The sequence below is a fragment of the Schistocerca americana genome, chromosome 7 (assembly GCF_021461395.2).
Source record: "Schistocerca americana isolate TAMUIC-IGC-003095 chromosome 7, iqSchAmer2.1, whole genome shotgun sequence".
NCBI lineage: Eukaryota > Metazoa > Arthropoda > Insecta > Orthoptera > Acrididae > Schistocerca > Schistocerca americana.
In genome coordinates this window covers 357,932,964-357,948,920 of record NC_060125.1, presented here as the reverse complement: position 1 = coordinate 357,948,920, position 15,957 = coordinate 357,932,964, and the positions used below count along the sequence as shown (strand labels likewise).

General features: G+C 44.5%; 1 protein-coding gene across 1 annotated transcript in view; it reads left to right on the top strand.

The window, feature by feature from the left end:
* Positions 1-15,093, top strand: part of LOC124622544 (brachyurin-like) — an 83,463-nt gene extending 68,370 nt beyond the window's left edge. The window contains exons 6-7 of the mRNA XM_047148281.1: positions 8,642-8,784; positions 14,865-15,093. Of these exons, the coding sequence (XP_047004237.1) occupies positions 8,642-8,784; positions 14,865-15,041 (320 nt within the window). The 3' untranslated portion in view covers positions 15,042-15,093. The remainder of the gene's footprint in view (positions 1-8,641; positions 8,785-14,864) is intronic.
* Positions 15,094-15,957: the final 864 nt, after the last annotated feature.

Sequence of the window (15,957 nt, the reverse complement as noted above, 5' to 3'; positions counted from 1 at the left end):
CTGCTGAGTGAAACTGACAGTTGGTTGTCCCTTTGTTTCCCATGTGAACAGCGACATGACATAAAATTTTAAACTTCAGGAACTGCAAAATACGAAATAAAGGAAATGAATCTAATTAAATGACGAAATAAACTATTGTGCGCCCAATGAAAACCATATGACATTCAAGGTGCCATCGACCAGTGAATTTGTTCCCCATGATGTCACGCCATACGTTAACCGAAGAATGACGTTGATGGCCAACTTGCCGTAACCAGTAGGGATTGTGTACACTCCAGTAATGGATGGTATGCTGGGTAACGCAATCATGGTTTGTGAATGTAGACTCATCGGAAAATGGTACCTCGGCAAACAATGTGGGAGTCGTTTGCATTTGTTGACCTGCCCTTTCACAAAACACAAACCGGTTATGGAAATCAGCGCCATGAACTTATTGATGTAGCAATTCGTGGTGTGGATGATACTCATGACGATGCAGTATTGTGACAACACTACCTACAGACATACCGGAATCGCGGTGTAATTGTCTGGCGCTTATCCATGGGTTGTGGCGCAATGTCACTAGTCCAATTATTTTGTTAGCTTCTCCAGTAATTCGTTTGCATTGTTTCCTGTTGCCGGACTTTATGTTGCCACCATGCGTCCACAACCTTGTATAAGAACGAACGAGAGCGAGCTGTCTTTGGAAAACGATCGGCATACAAGGCAACAGCAGCCTCAACATTTTTTCTACAGTCTGCGTAAATGAGGGTCATTTCGATTTTTTCTTCTGTGGTCACAACATTCATTGTCTACTTGCACGTTCGTTCTCCAAATGATAGGTAGTTGTGCAGAGAATAAACACTGTGTAAGTATTGTAAAGTTTAGAGTCGCTATCTGTTCTACGTCTGCACGATAAGTGAGCTCCGGTCGCCTTATACGGCCTGTTACGATACGTCGTAAATCGCAACACGGCCACGGTGGCGCACAGTCCCCCGTTCGATATGTCGGATGCATACAACGTTGAAAATGGGATTTCCAATTAGAAATTATGAAATACTGACCTGTCCTACCCTCGCAGCATGGATGTGAGGTTCGATGTGCCACTGGATATTCAAGGGCCATTGAGTGGCATGTCATAAATTACGACTGTGTACCCATTTCTATTCCTCCGATTGCAGTTCCAACTGTGGCGAAACGAAGAAAATGCTTCAGACAAAAGGAATGTAAATTTTGCAGTGGAATCGTAATCTGTAGTAAAAAACGGGGATTCCCATTGAAGATTTCAAAGTTGCCCCCCGCCGCTCATGCACGACGTGGTTTGGCGGGTCGAGTGTGGTATCGTTGGATGTCCCCCTCCAAGACAAACAAATTGGTATTTTAACTTTTTTTGATCCGATGTGTAGTTTTCGAGATATTTCAATGTCTTCAGTTAAAATGAATACTGAAGCTCCAAAGAAACTGGTAACTGGCATAGGCTTCACTATACAGGGTGAGTCACCTGTCATTACCGCTGGATATATTTCGTAAACCACATCAAATACTGACGAATCGATTCCACAGACCGAACGTGAGGAGAGGGGCTGGTGTAATTGGTTAATACAAACCATACAAAAATGCACGGAAGTATGTTTTTTAACACAAACCTACGTTTTTTTTAAATGGAACTACGTTAGTTTTGTTAGCACATCTGAACATATAAACAAATACGCAATCAGTGCCGTCTGTTGCATTGTTAAATGTTAATTACATCCGGAGATATTGTAACCTAAAGTTGACGCTTGAGTACCACTCCTCCGCTGTTCGATCGTGTGTATCGGAGAGCACCGAATTAAGGGAACGGTGATGGACCTTAGGTACAGAAGAGACTGGAACAGCACATTACGTCCACATGCTAACACCTTTTTATTGGTCTTTTTCACTGACGCACATGTACATTACCATGAGGGGTGAGGTACACGTACACATCACCGTTCCCTCTGGATCCCTAAGTAATATACACTCCTGGAAATTGAAATAAGAACACCGTGAATTCATTGTCCCAGGAAGGGGAAACTTTATTGACACATTCCTGGGGTCAGATACATCACATGATCACACTGACAGAACCACAGGCACATAGACACAGGCAACAGAGCATGCACAATGTCGGCACTAGTACAGTGTATATCCACCTTTCGCAGCAATGCAGGCTGCTATTCTCCCATGGAGACGATCGTAGAGATGCTGGATGTAGTCCTGTGGAACGACTTGCCATGCCATTTCCACCTGGCGCCTCAGTTGGACCAGCGTTCGTGCTGGACGTGCAGACCGCGTGAGACGACGCTTCATCCAGTCCCAAACATGCTCAATGGGGGACAGATCCGGAGATCTTGCTGGCCAGGGTAGTTGACTTACACCTTCTAGAGCACGTTGGGTGGCACGGGATACATGCGGACGTGCATTGTCCTGTTGGAACAGCAAGTTCCCTTGCCGGTCTAGGAATGGTAGAACGATGGGTTCGATGACGGTTTGGATGTACCGTGCACTATTCAGTGTCCCCTCGACGATCACCAGTGGTGTACGGCCAGTGTAGGAGATCGCTCTCCACACCATGATGCCGGGTGTTGGCCCTGTGTGCCTCGGTCGTATGCAGTACTGATTGTGGCGCTCACCTGCACGGCGCCAAACACGCATACGACCATCATTGGCACCAAGGCAGAAGCGACTCTCATCGCTGAAGACGACACGTCTCCATTCGTCCCTCCATTCACGCCTGTCGCGACACCACTGGAGGCGGGCTGCACGATGTTGGGGCGTGAGCGGAAGACGGCCTAACGGTGTGCGGGACCGTAGCCCAGCTTCATGGAGACGGTTGCGAATGGTCCTCGCCGATACCCCAGGAGCAACAGTGTCCCTAATTTGCTGGGAAGTGGCGGTGCGGTCCCCTACGGCACTGCGTAGGATCCTACGGTCTTGGCGTGCATTCGAGCGTCGCTGCGGTCCGGTCCCAGGTCGACGGGCACGTGCACCTTCCGCCGACCACTGGCGACAACATCGATGTACTGTGGAGACCTCACGCCCCACGTGTTGAGCAATTCGGCGGTACGTCCACCCGGCCTCCCGCATGCCCACTATACGCCCTCGCTCAAAGTCCGTCAACTGCACATACGGTTCACGTCCACGCTGTCGCGGCATGCTACCAGTGTTAAAGACTGCGATGGAGCTCCGTATGCCACGGCAAACTGGCTGACACTGACGGCGGCGGTGCACAAATGCTGCGCAGCTAGCGCCATTCGACGGCCAACACCGCGGTTCCTGGTGTGTCCGCTGTGCCGTGCGTGTGATCATTGCTTGTACAGCCCTCTCGCAGTGTCCGGAGCAAGTATGGTGGGTCTGACACACGGGTGTCAATGTGTTCTTTTTTTCATTTCCAGGAGTGTATAATATAATAAAGTATACGGCGCTGCTGTCGGCAACTCCTGTATAGGACAACAAGTGTCTAGCGCAGTTGTTAGATCTGTTACTGCTACTACAATGACAGGTTATCAAGATTTAAGTGAGTTGAACGTTGTGTTATTGTCGGCGCACGAGCGATGTGAGGAGCATCTCCGAGGTAGCGATGAAGTGGGATTTTCCCGTACGACCATTTCAAGAGTGTACCGTGAACATCAGGAATCCGGTAAAACATCAAATCTCCGATATCGCTGCGGCCGGAAAAATATCTTGAAAGAATTGGACCAAGGACGACTGAAGAGAGTCGTTCCACGTGACAAAAGTGCAACCTTTCCGCAAACTGCTGCAGATTTCAATGCTGGACCATCAACAAGTGTCAGAGTGGGAACCATTCAACGAAACATCATCGATACTGACTTTCGTAGCCGAAGGCCCACTCGTGTAACCTTGATGACTGCACGACACAAAGCTTTACTCCTCGCCTGGACTCGTAAACACTGACAATGGACTGTTGATGACCGGAAACATGTTGCCTGGTCGGACGAGTCTCGTTTCAAATTATAACGAGTGGATGGACGCGTGCGGGTATGGAAACAACCTGATGAATCCATGGACCCTGCATGTTGGCAGGGGACTGTTCAAGCTGGTGGAGGCGTGTGCAATTCGAGTGATATGGGACCCCTGATACGTCTAGATACGACTCTGACAGGTGACACGTACGTAAGCATCCTGTCTGATCACCTGCATCCTTTCATGTCCATTGTGCATTCCGACGGACTTGAGCAATTGTAGCAGGAAAATGCGGCATCCCTCACATCCAGAATTGCTACAGGGTGGCTCCAAGAACGCTCTTCCGGGTTTAAACGCTTCCACTGGCCACCAGATTCCCCAGGCATGAACATTATTGAGCATATCTGGGATGCCTTGCAACGGGCTGTTCAGAAGAGATCTGCACCCTCTCGTACTCTTTCGGATTTATGGACAACATTGCAGGATTCATGGAGACAGCTCCCTCGAGCACTACTTCAGACACTAGTCGAGTCCATGCCACGTCGTGTTGCGACACTTCTGGGCGCAAGCGGGGGCGCCACACGATATTAGGCAGGTGTACCAGTTTCTTTGGCTCTTCAGTGTATATTTACATATGTATGAATCCAAAAATTCTCTCATTACAAAATTAGAAATATTTCAACCAGTTACGTTATTTGTGCCATTATGAAAACAAAGATATCAAATTAACACTAATCACGAAAGTTATTAATTATCTGAGGGACAAAGACTTCCTTCAAGTAATAGTTCTGATAAACATTACATACTTGCGCGTGCTTTCGTTACCTTTAAAATTCCTCCAAAATCTTTTCCATTAGTATAAGAGCGAGAAAGTAATATATATGAGTTTTCATCTCCATAATAAAGTATTCGAGATAGCTTCTCCCAGATTCATAGAAAACAGATCTCATTATCTTAAAAAAGCAACTGCTCGCTACAAACTCTCACATAAGAATGCCCCAGCGCTGCAGAACTGACTGACTAGGAAGTCAACCACAGATAAATCCAAATAGAGGTCAAGTGTCTTATTCACTACCCATGCAGTGCACTCATTCAGCTTTGTCCCAATGCAGTGAAGGTGAATTATTTACAATAGTAGAACATATATGAAAACCTTACAACGTATACATATGTGTGTGTGTGTGTGTGTGTGTGAGTGTGTGTGTGTGTGTGTGCCAGCGCGCACCATCAGGAAGTCTTTTCTGAAGATATTTGTCTGGAGAGTAGTTTCTGCAGAAGTGCACTGTGGACCATAAACAGTTAAGACATGACAGCAATAGAACCTTTTGAAATCTGGTGCTACAGGAGAATTTTGAAAATTAGATGGGTAAATCAAATAACTGTTGAGTAGGTATTGAATGGAAATGGGGAAAAAAGAATTGCGTGGCACAGCTTGAATAGGAGAAGCGGGCGGATGATAGGATACATATCGAGGGATCAAGGAGCCGTCAGTTTGATAACGGAGGAAAGTGCGAGGGGTAAAATTGTAGAGGGATACCTGGGGACGAATACAGTAAGCAGCTTCAAATGGACGTAGGAGGTAGCAATTATTTGAAGATGAAAAGGCTTGCACAGGATAGAACAGCATGTAGAGCTGCATCAAACTAGTGTTCGGACTGAAGACAACAACAGTATATAATCCTTAGACACACAATATCACCTTAGATGGAAGGTAGAGAACACGAAATTTTTCTTGGCACTGAAGTAAGCATGACTACAATGACATGAGGCAACTATCCGAAATTAATATCATGCCGATGTGTGGCGGATTGAAGTCCCCTTTTCATATGCGCTATTTGCCTTACTATTACACAATACCTCTATGTTTGCTTGTTCAGTGTCACTACAGAATAAATGGCAACAACCATTATTCAACAAAATTACAATCATTAGTAGTACACTAGAGTTATAAATAATGTAGGGACAGCTTCGGATACAAGCGACGTTCCGAGGAATAAATCACACGTAAAAATTTACTATTTAACATTTGCTCAAAAGCGTGATTTTCGGTCGTACGCTCCATAATTATCCAAAACATCATGGAACTTATTCCTTTTCCGGAATTTCTCCATACAGTATTCTGTACTTTTGTGGTCATGGTTATGTATAAAATAACAGAATTTCGTACAGGTAAATTTTAACCGACATGTTAATTGAACGTTTTGTTGTAAAAGTCGAAAAGTTACGAACCTTCTAGCTTGCTTCCTTCCATTAATAGGCCAACCCTATCTGCTCCTTATCATGACTGAAGATATGTACGACACATGATCCTCATCACTTTATTTAACTCTGATTACCGGTCTTGGTTCTAAGTATTGTATTTGATAAAATTGCAGGGGTTGTCTGTCTAAACTTACGTCGCTTTAGCCAAGAGAATTCGTGGGAACGTTGCAGTCCGTTTCTCCAGGAGTAGGGGAATGGCCGATGCACACAACACTTATAGTAACGGAGCAGTCCGCTGGCCACTCAGAGGATTAAGTCCCTGGTTTACGTGGATATAGAGCCACTCTATTGAGACTTGCGGGATTCTCATGTCACTCAAAGAAGGAAAGGATTTTCGATGTTGTGGCGTACTGTACAGTCGGGTGTCCTGTTAGCGGGTTTGAGACTTAAGGTAGACATGATGACATCCGGACAGAACTTACTATTCTTGAAGAGGCCAGGCTTGCTGCTGTGGGGACAGGACCTGCTGGTGTTACCGTCGCGTTCGCATGGCGTGTTGGAAATTCTGAGTTGTATAAAAAGCGCTCCGATTCGCCTACCACCTCTTGACCTCAGACGGGAACTTCCGCAAAAAACTTTGAGAGGAGAGTGTGCCCCGATTGGAACCCTACTTGATATATTCTGTAGTGAGAAATTATTTGACATTTTAGTTCCAAACCATTGTCCAGAAGTTTAATAACATTTCCCTGATTAGTGCTTGCAGCCGTGCCGGTGCGAACGGGGGAGTAAGATAAAAGAGAATCAGTGACACATGTAGCTTGGCCAATGTAGCGAGATTCAGCGCTAATGTCTGTGAGCATCTTCGGCTTCGGCTGTGCAACATGAATTACTTCGATAACTATTCTTGGCTAGTCAACACTCCTAGCCAAGAGCCGTTTATACACACATGCTCATAAATTAAGGACAATGCTGATACATGGTGAAACAACGCTCTGGTGGGCGGTTTGCGGGTTTAAATCACCTCGAGGTGTGACCATGCGGTGCATTTGACCAGCGGTCGTCGCACGGTGGCGCTGGCAGCGGTCCACATACGCAGAGGTGTGTTGGTGCATGTCAGAGTACAGTGCAGCGAGTAAGTGTGCAGACGTTTTCAGACGTGCTAATGGTGACTGTGAGTTGAAAATGGCTCAAAGAAAACTTATTGATGACGTTATGAGGGGTAGAATACTAGGGCTACTGGGGGCTGGTCAAACACAGCAGGTCGTAGCACAGGCTCTCTGTGTGCCACAAAGTGTGATCTCACGATTATGGCAACGATTCTAGCAGACAGGAAACGTGTCCAGGCGCTGCAGTACGGGACGTCTACAGTCTACAACACCACAAGAAGACCGATATCTCATCATTAGTGCCGCAGACGGCCACGGAGTACTGCAGGTAGCCTTGCTCGGACCCTTACCGCAGCCACTGGAACAGTTGTCTGCAGACACACAGTCTACAAACGACTGAACAGACATGGTTTATTCACCCGGAGACCTGCAAGGTGCATTCCACTGACCCCTGGTCACAGGAGAGCCCGTAAAGCCTGGTGTCAAGAACACAGTACATGGTAATTGGAACAGTAGTCCCAGGTTATGTTCACAGACGAGTCCATGTATAGTCTGAACAGTGATTCTCGCCGGGTTTTCATCTGGCTTGAACCAGGAACCAGATACCAATCCCTTAATGTTCTTGAAAGGGACCTATATGGAGGTCGTGCTTTGATGGTGTGGGGTGGGATTATGATTGGTGCACGTACACTCCTGCATGTCTTTGACGCAGGAACCGTAACAGATCAGGTGTATCGGGACGCCATTTTGCACCAGTATGTCCGCCTTTTCAGGGGTGCAGTGGGTCCCCTCTTCCTCCTGATGGATGATAACGCACGGCCTCATCGAGTTGCCATCGTGGAAGAGTACCTTGAAACAGAAGATATCAGGTGAATGGTGTGGCTTGCCTGTTCTTCAGACCTAAACCCCATCGAGAACGCCTGCGATGCTCTCGGTCGACGTATCGCTGCACGTCTTCAAACCCCTACGACACTTCAGGAGGTCCGACAGGCACTGGCGCAAGAATGGGAGGCTATAGCCCAGCAGCTGCTCGACCACCTGATCAAGACTATGCCAACCCGTTATGCGGCGTGTGTACGTGTGCATGGTGATCATATCCCATATTGATGTCGGGGTACATGCGCAGGAAACAGTGGTGTTGTAGCACATGCGCTTCGGGACGGTTTTCTCAACTTATCGCCAATACCATGGACTTACAGATCTGTGTCGTGTGTGTTCCCTATGTGGCTATGCTATTAGCGCCAGTTTTGTGTAGTGCCACGTTGTGTGGCACCACATTCTGCAATTATCCTTAATTTATGAGCATGAGTGTAGAATAACCAATGGCGCTGTGGGTGAACTTTCAGTACACGAAAAGGTTTCGAGTGAATGCTCAGCCAGTTCACACCGTTGCCATTTTCGTGTTGCAGCATCTGAACAGATCAGCGAGGTGCTGCGTTACGCCGTGGCACCTGTCATCAGCCACCTGTCCTGCAACCTGCGCTACTTCTTCCTCATCGACGACGACATGCACATCTGCACGTCCGGCGACAACGGCGTCAGCACTTGCAACGTATGTATACACACACAACACACAGGGAGTAGAAAAATTACGTACACAAAATTTTAGATTGTTTAGAAGAGATAAAAAGAAACATTTTATTTACGTGACACGAATATCACAGTGCATCTTTTTCCCGTTACGAGCCGTGAAGGTACTGACGCTGCTGTGTGATGAATATTATTTCAGAGATATTGCTGAAGACGTCGTCCGTTTACGTGAATAAACAACTGGCATCTGCTTTCTGGTAATTGTCTTACACAGTCATAACAACCAGATGTCTCCTTGCAAATGGCTGCAGCCTTAGCCAAATGGGCAACCAGTTCTTCAGGAGTGTCTATCGATGTCTAGTACATCAAACGCTTCATTTCCCGTCACAAAAAGAAATCCTTAGCGGTGAGGCAACATTTCTAAAACAATGTTATCGCAGGGCAGCTTCAACATCGTCCCTGAACATCACTAGCGTCAAAAATTTCATGGAATCCTAGCGGGGAAACAGTGCACCTAACATTTTTGTTATATGTAAAATTGTTTCTTTTATATCTTCAAAACACACTACATCTATGTATAAGTAGTTTTTTATACCCTTGCAAACGGACATGCTATGAAAGACATCGCGCAGAATCACCTGACTATGTGGGTCCCATTGAGTGCCAGAGATATGACCACAGTTTTAGCAGTATACACTTACCTCGCTTTGTTATCGTACTTCTTTGTTCAGTATTTACATTCCTCCTCTAGGGGAGGGGTCCGGCAGTGGCCATTTTACGGGCTTCAACATCTGATTAAAACAATCACGTAGATATGAACAAGAATAAAAGAGGTCATCGTAATCTTGATGAAATGGTTATGTATCTTAAGACCTGTCATCATATTATAAAGATGGCATCTGTTTTTTCGGACATGTTCGAAGGAACAGATGCTATTTGTGACCGTGCATCTGTCTAGAATGAAATTACAATTAAATCAATACCATTAGCTTCTGACAGGTGTTGATATACATCAACGGGGACAGTTGAAAATGTGTGCTCCGACCGGCACTCGAACCTGGGATCGCCTGCTTACATGGCAGACGCTCTATGCATCTGAGCCACCGAGCACACAGAGCATGATAGAGTGGCTGCAGGGATTTATCGCCGGCACGCTCCCCATGAGACCCACATTCCCAACTTATAGTCCACACACTACACTCGTAGCGCCCCTGCCATTATACCCATTTCTCGCGGCAGACAATCCACCGAGTCCCGTAAGAGTTCAGGCAAATCGTGCGCATCCGCTCTGAAGAAGGTCATCAGCCGGTTAGCCTTAAACGGTATGAATATGGCACCTGTTCTTTCGGACATGTAAACAACTCCTTTCCTGTGGCACTTTAATCGATTTTAACTTTGTTGAGCTGGCAAGAAGCATAAGCAATAGGTTTTTATTTTCTGTTGTGCTCTTGGCTCAAAAAACGCTAATAGTAATGTCTGAGTCATCATGTTAGAGTATAAATAGTTTCTCGAAGTTAGAGTATATCAACAGAGGCAAACTCATCAAAACTTCCTTAATTTTCTGCATTGCGTTTTCACATTCTGTGTTCGTACAAAAGTTACTCCTTTCTTTAATAACTTGGTTAAGTGTTTATCATAATCATTTACAAAACTGTGATAACAATTACTTAATCCCAGGAAGCTATGTAATTCGTTTACATTGGTTGGTACAGAGCAGTTATCTATGGCTTCTGTCAGTCACCTGAGTCTGATTTAACCCCAATGGCGCTAAACATGTCCTAAGTACTGAACTTGTAGCCTGCAAAAGAGCATTTTTCCAGTTCCAAACTGAGATGATCATTCTGTAACTTCGTCAATACTTTTTTTTCAATCATTCTGTGTGTTTATCAATAGTTTGAGAGAAAACAATGATATCATCTAAATAAACCAAAAAGGCAGTGGTTTCAGGCCTCTCAACAACAAATCAGAAAACCTCTGATGCAGATGCATTTCTTAAGCCAAAAAGCATCCACAAAAAGTCGTACAACCCAGAAGATACAATAAAAGCTCTTTAAAATCAGTATTTTAATACTACAGTATGTCATCTTAGGCAATTTATAACACTCAAAACACTTGGTAATAGCACTTTGAAGCCGAAATCATGATTGTGTAAGTGTAAATGTAACACTGTAAATAAACAACAGTCTAATGGCGGTACTGACTTTAAAGAAATATTGTCGCCCCACATTATGAAAAAATTTGAAAAGAACAATAAAAGCTGTTTTAGGTCAGTCCTGATAGGCTATCAGGATGTGATGATATCCTGATCCCTTATCAATAATACTGAAAAACTTGGAATTTCGTTATCTGTACAACGTTCCATCAATATTTGGAAAGAGATTTGTCAGGATAGTGACTTATTTACAACTCTTATGTCCATACATAGGTAGGAGGTCTTCTATCCATTAACAGATTTTTTGCGACAGTGGCAATCAGACTCAACCAGTGGCTGGCTGACAGTTGAATAATTCTGGCAAGAAGTTGTTGTCAGATTGTTTCTTCGACAACGGACTGTAATTGAGATGGAACTCGGTTAGTTTCTAGGCAACTGGCCTTGCATTTCTGGTTCTGATTTCATGCTTTATAAGATCAGTAGCTGACAAGTATTGCCTCTCTTCGAATAATTACAAATACTGAACTAAAACCGATTATAACTAACTTTACTCAGCGCCATCTAAATGGGACAACTTATTCTGCAATTGTTGCTTTAAGGGTGCCATTACCGTGCACACTTCTCAAACTGGTAAGAATTATCCTCTTTTCTTAGCACTCTTTTTAGGAGCATATTACTAATTCTCAGTTACGTCTTGCGTACTGGCCAGAATGGTTCCCTTTGGTATTATTACTGATTCCAAAATTTATCTCGACACACAGAAATTCTTACTTTCGGCCTACAGACTTTGTTTCACAGAAACTTGCATTCTGTTCAGGTTGTCATTTGAGCAAGTGGATCAATCAGAATGATGGTCTCCCTAGTCTCCTGCTTATTAACAGTCCACCAGAGAACTTTTCCAGTGCCACCAGTGCTTTCAGCACTAAGATATGTGACTTATTGGAATTTTGGTATTTTGGTGTATGAGCCCCTTCCCCAGATTTCCTCATGTCTAAAAAGTACTGCCACCGCCAGAATGGTGAAGTGCTTCAGCAAATTTTATAGTATGCAACTGGAAGTCAATCAAAACCTGAAATCAGTGCAAGAAACTGGTATGACTTCTAAATCAGACCTTCTCTACCATGTCACTTCCATATCAAATTTATAGATGGTGCCATTGATTTTCATCTTAACTGAATGCATACTTGTTGGATTTATAGATTCAGTGTCCACACCATTAACATGACATTTGGGTAGTTTTAATGGCCACTTACCACCAAGAGAAAGAAATACTAGACTTATCGAGGCACTCTTATCCATCAAAATTAGAGCTGGTTTTTCTTGTACCTCCTCTCTCACTATCACATTTGCCACTCGTTTCAGACCTCAGTAATTTACACAGTTAACTGACTTTAATGACGGCAGGATAGGGTGGCTGAGCCAGCCCCCTGCCATTTCCCTGATTAAGACACACACTTCCCCAGCCACAGGGATGACCACCACGACCTCGGAATGATCTGTTTCAGTTTTGTGGGCAGAGCATTCCTAAGTACCCATGTCCTTGGCAGTTAGGACAATATAGCACTGAGTATATACTGGCCATGTGACTGGTGCATTTACATCGACCACAAACTGATTCATTAGCGACCACACACTGCAGCTCACTATTAGGTGCAGGGGGTGCATCTGTAGCAACAAAGTGTCTGGCTTCTTCACATAACAATGACAGGCGGACTACTTCATGGAGTGAGGTGGAGGAGGTTACTCTGACCTCTCTGCGAATTTGCGAATTAATACCATGGTGCAGTTCAGCCTCTCTTAGGAGTACGTCATTGCAAGTTGTATCCTGACCAAGGGTATGTGTTTTGCATGAGATTGTTCTTATGCATTTTGCAAATTGTTCAAACTTTTCCCCCAACTTTTGTCTGAGTGTGGACTGTTTGTCACACTTCACAGTAATAACCAACAGTTTGCCTATCAGAATACCACTTTGTTAAACCTTTTGCCAGGAATTTAAATCTGTCAGCATATTTTAGGGTATCAGTTGACACTACATAGACATGTGTGGCCCCCATTAACTCCAATCATCGGTCATTCATCAGAAAAGTATCACACTGAGTGCCAATGCAAACCACATCGTGGACATTTTTCAAAACGGTTTCCACATTTTTTGTGGGTTTTCGAGAGAAGAAGGAAATAAAATTAGCTACAGAAAAACTACTTTATGTAGTAGATGAGGTAGTCGAGGTGGTAGCTGAACGGATTTCAATTCCTTTAACTTCACCAGGGGCGGTTTGAACTTTGAAATCTTCCTTTGGGGGGGGGGGGGGGGGAGGCTGCTTGTGTTTCTTGTATTCGTAATTCGGCGTTTTTCTATTATAAATCTATAATTTCGACCATGAAATCATGAATTCTTCATTGTAAGAACTCAACAATGTCTTCTTCCACACTGTCTGATGCATTTTAGGCTCGAGTCTGTGTATTTGGAGCCATGGATACAGCAAATGGGAGCGTATTGGCAACAGAAATGAATCAAAATAATACGGAAATAAAATACACCATACATATTGAAGATTCTCTATTCCTTCTGGCTGCTAAGTGACATACATTCTCTGGCAGATCGGCAACAGGATGCAAAAGTAGTGGCTCAGAGGCTAGTAACACACATCCACAACATCGCATGAAGACAATGATGACGACAGCAGCAGCACGTCACGATGCTGCAGGCAACGTGACTCTTATGACAGCAGCAGTGTGGCGAGGATGATGGGGACGTCGAGTCCAGGACCCTCACAGTGATGGCAGGGACATCGAGCATGGCCTGGCGTTGGGGAGCAGATAGGCAGCGACCGGCAGCTAGCTGAACAGGGCACAGGTAGCAGCAGTGTGTCAGCCAGCCAGGATTTGGTGCAGATGACAGCAGTGGAACAGGGTTCGACATGAGCCAGGTGGCCCGTACATAGCAAGACAGCACACCCATGTTCACACAGTTGCGCCAGATGTACAATGCTGGAGGAATGTGTGGTGTGGCAAAGACAGAGTCTACGCACTTTGCAGCACTGGCTAGCACGAGCCGGAGGTGGCCACAGGTCATACCTAAAGTTGTGCCTAGCATTTGTCCATTGCTAACATGTGAGATACTGGCGGCAACCAGTTACTAAAGGACCACTATTCCACACTGCATGGTGAGGTAGACCTCGCATATCCACATTGGAATTACACAAGGTTGTATGAACAGTGAGGAAGTGGACATCCAGATCAAGGTAGTTGAAAGAATAACAAAATGGCTAACAGTTGAAGACTGGCCCCTAAACAGTCTTTTTTTTCCACAAAAGGTACACATTGGTGCCTAGGGAATTACAGAGTTGGCCACTAAGACCAAAGTGTAATTGACAGCATTTGGGAGTGGGAGAGGTGTTTGTTAGTAGTACTAGCGTTGGCGAGCAAACAAGCAATGCTCTGTCACATGGTCCCCTGTATGACCTCGCGTGAGGCACCAAGTGACTCCTCTTACACTACCACATTGGCCGAAGAGATTCAACAAAGTTCACTGAAGGTGTCCCTCACTGAGCACCCCTGACTGTGAGAAAGTTGGCACATCAGCATCTCACACTGAAGGCATGGGACCATTGATGGTCTGCCCAGCTTCCAAGCTTGTTACGATAGCTCAATGAAGAATTTTTTTTAAATCTATAATCTCTATTCTCTACAGGTTGGAAGGGGTTAGGCGCAGACATGGGAAATATGATAATAAAGAGAAGTGGAAAAGAGCTCTAATATGGAAATAAAGCGTTTCCAGAACGGTGTCCACGTAAAATATTTTATTCCTCTGTGTGTAAGGAATGTCATTTGAAAGTTTGGCCATATATTTTTGTTACACCTTGTATAAGTTAAATGCTTCCTGTACCTTGGTGCTGCTTGTGAATGGCTGTATTTTCTAGTCCTCCAGTTACCTCTTTCTATGTACACAGGGCGACAGTGGCGGCCCACTGGTGATCTACGAGGCTGATGGTTCACCAACGCAGATCGGAATTGTGTCTTTCGGTATCAGCCTGGGTTGCGAGGTCGGCTGGCCACCAGTCTTCACTCGTGTCACCAACTACATGGAGTGGATCAGCCAGAACACTGGCATTGCCATTGCGTCGTAGATATGTCTTGCTCATGTATTTTGTGTGAAGCAATAAAAGATCCATAGCAGCAGCTTTGTATTTATCTTGGTTAGTGTGAATACGAAAAGGACTTAGCTCTCATTACTATCAGGAAAGTATCTTTTAGTACAGATCTTCATTAAGTAGTAAAAGCCTATGGGCGACAACTTTTAAAATGGTTGGAAGTGGAACAGCCATTAAGTACCTGGATTTACTTCAGTAAATAACATGGTCAAAAATGGACCTATCCAATTTATCACCAGTATGTGAACACTACCTTGATGCACTCAGCCAATGACTAGCTAACCGACCCATAGTATACAATAATCACACGTACAACACTAAAACATTGAATTTTAAAACTAACATAAACTTTTGCAGTAAATCTGTTTTCCAAGCTTCAGTTTTTATAAAATCCCTGTCAGTATCACTCATAGAAACATTTATCAATTACGCTTGTGGAACACTCTGTCTTTGATAAGCAGAGGTTTTCAGCAATAACTGCAACCCATCGCCTTTTCTGATGCTTCAATTTTTATTACACCATGATCAGTATCGAGTCCCCTTGTTCCTCACCTTCAGATGGTACACACTTTTAATAATTGTTTGTAGCATTGTGAGGGTTGTGTAGCTGTGGTAAGATAGAAGAAAAAAAAGTAAGCACTGAAAACGGCGAGCTAGGACGAATTATTTACATCGTGACATCGACATCGAGCGTTTTCTTGCAGTTTTTGGCACCCACAGCTTTAATCTTGCTGCACACATTACTCTGGGACGCACAGTTTCTGTTTTCCAGTTATAACACAGTACTACACAAACTATGCCACAAGAAACAATTCCCAGTTGCTTTACAGGATACAAACTAGCCAAAGAGCATGGCTAAAGTTCATATAGTTAGCGTTGAGGTGGAGAATTT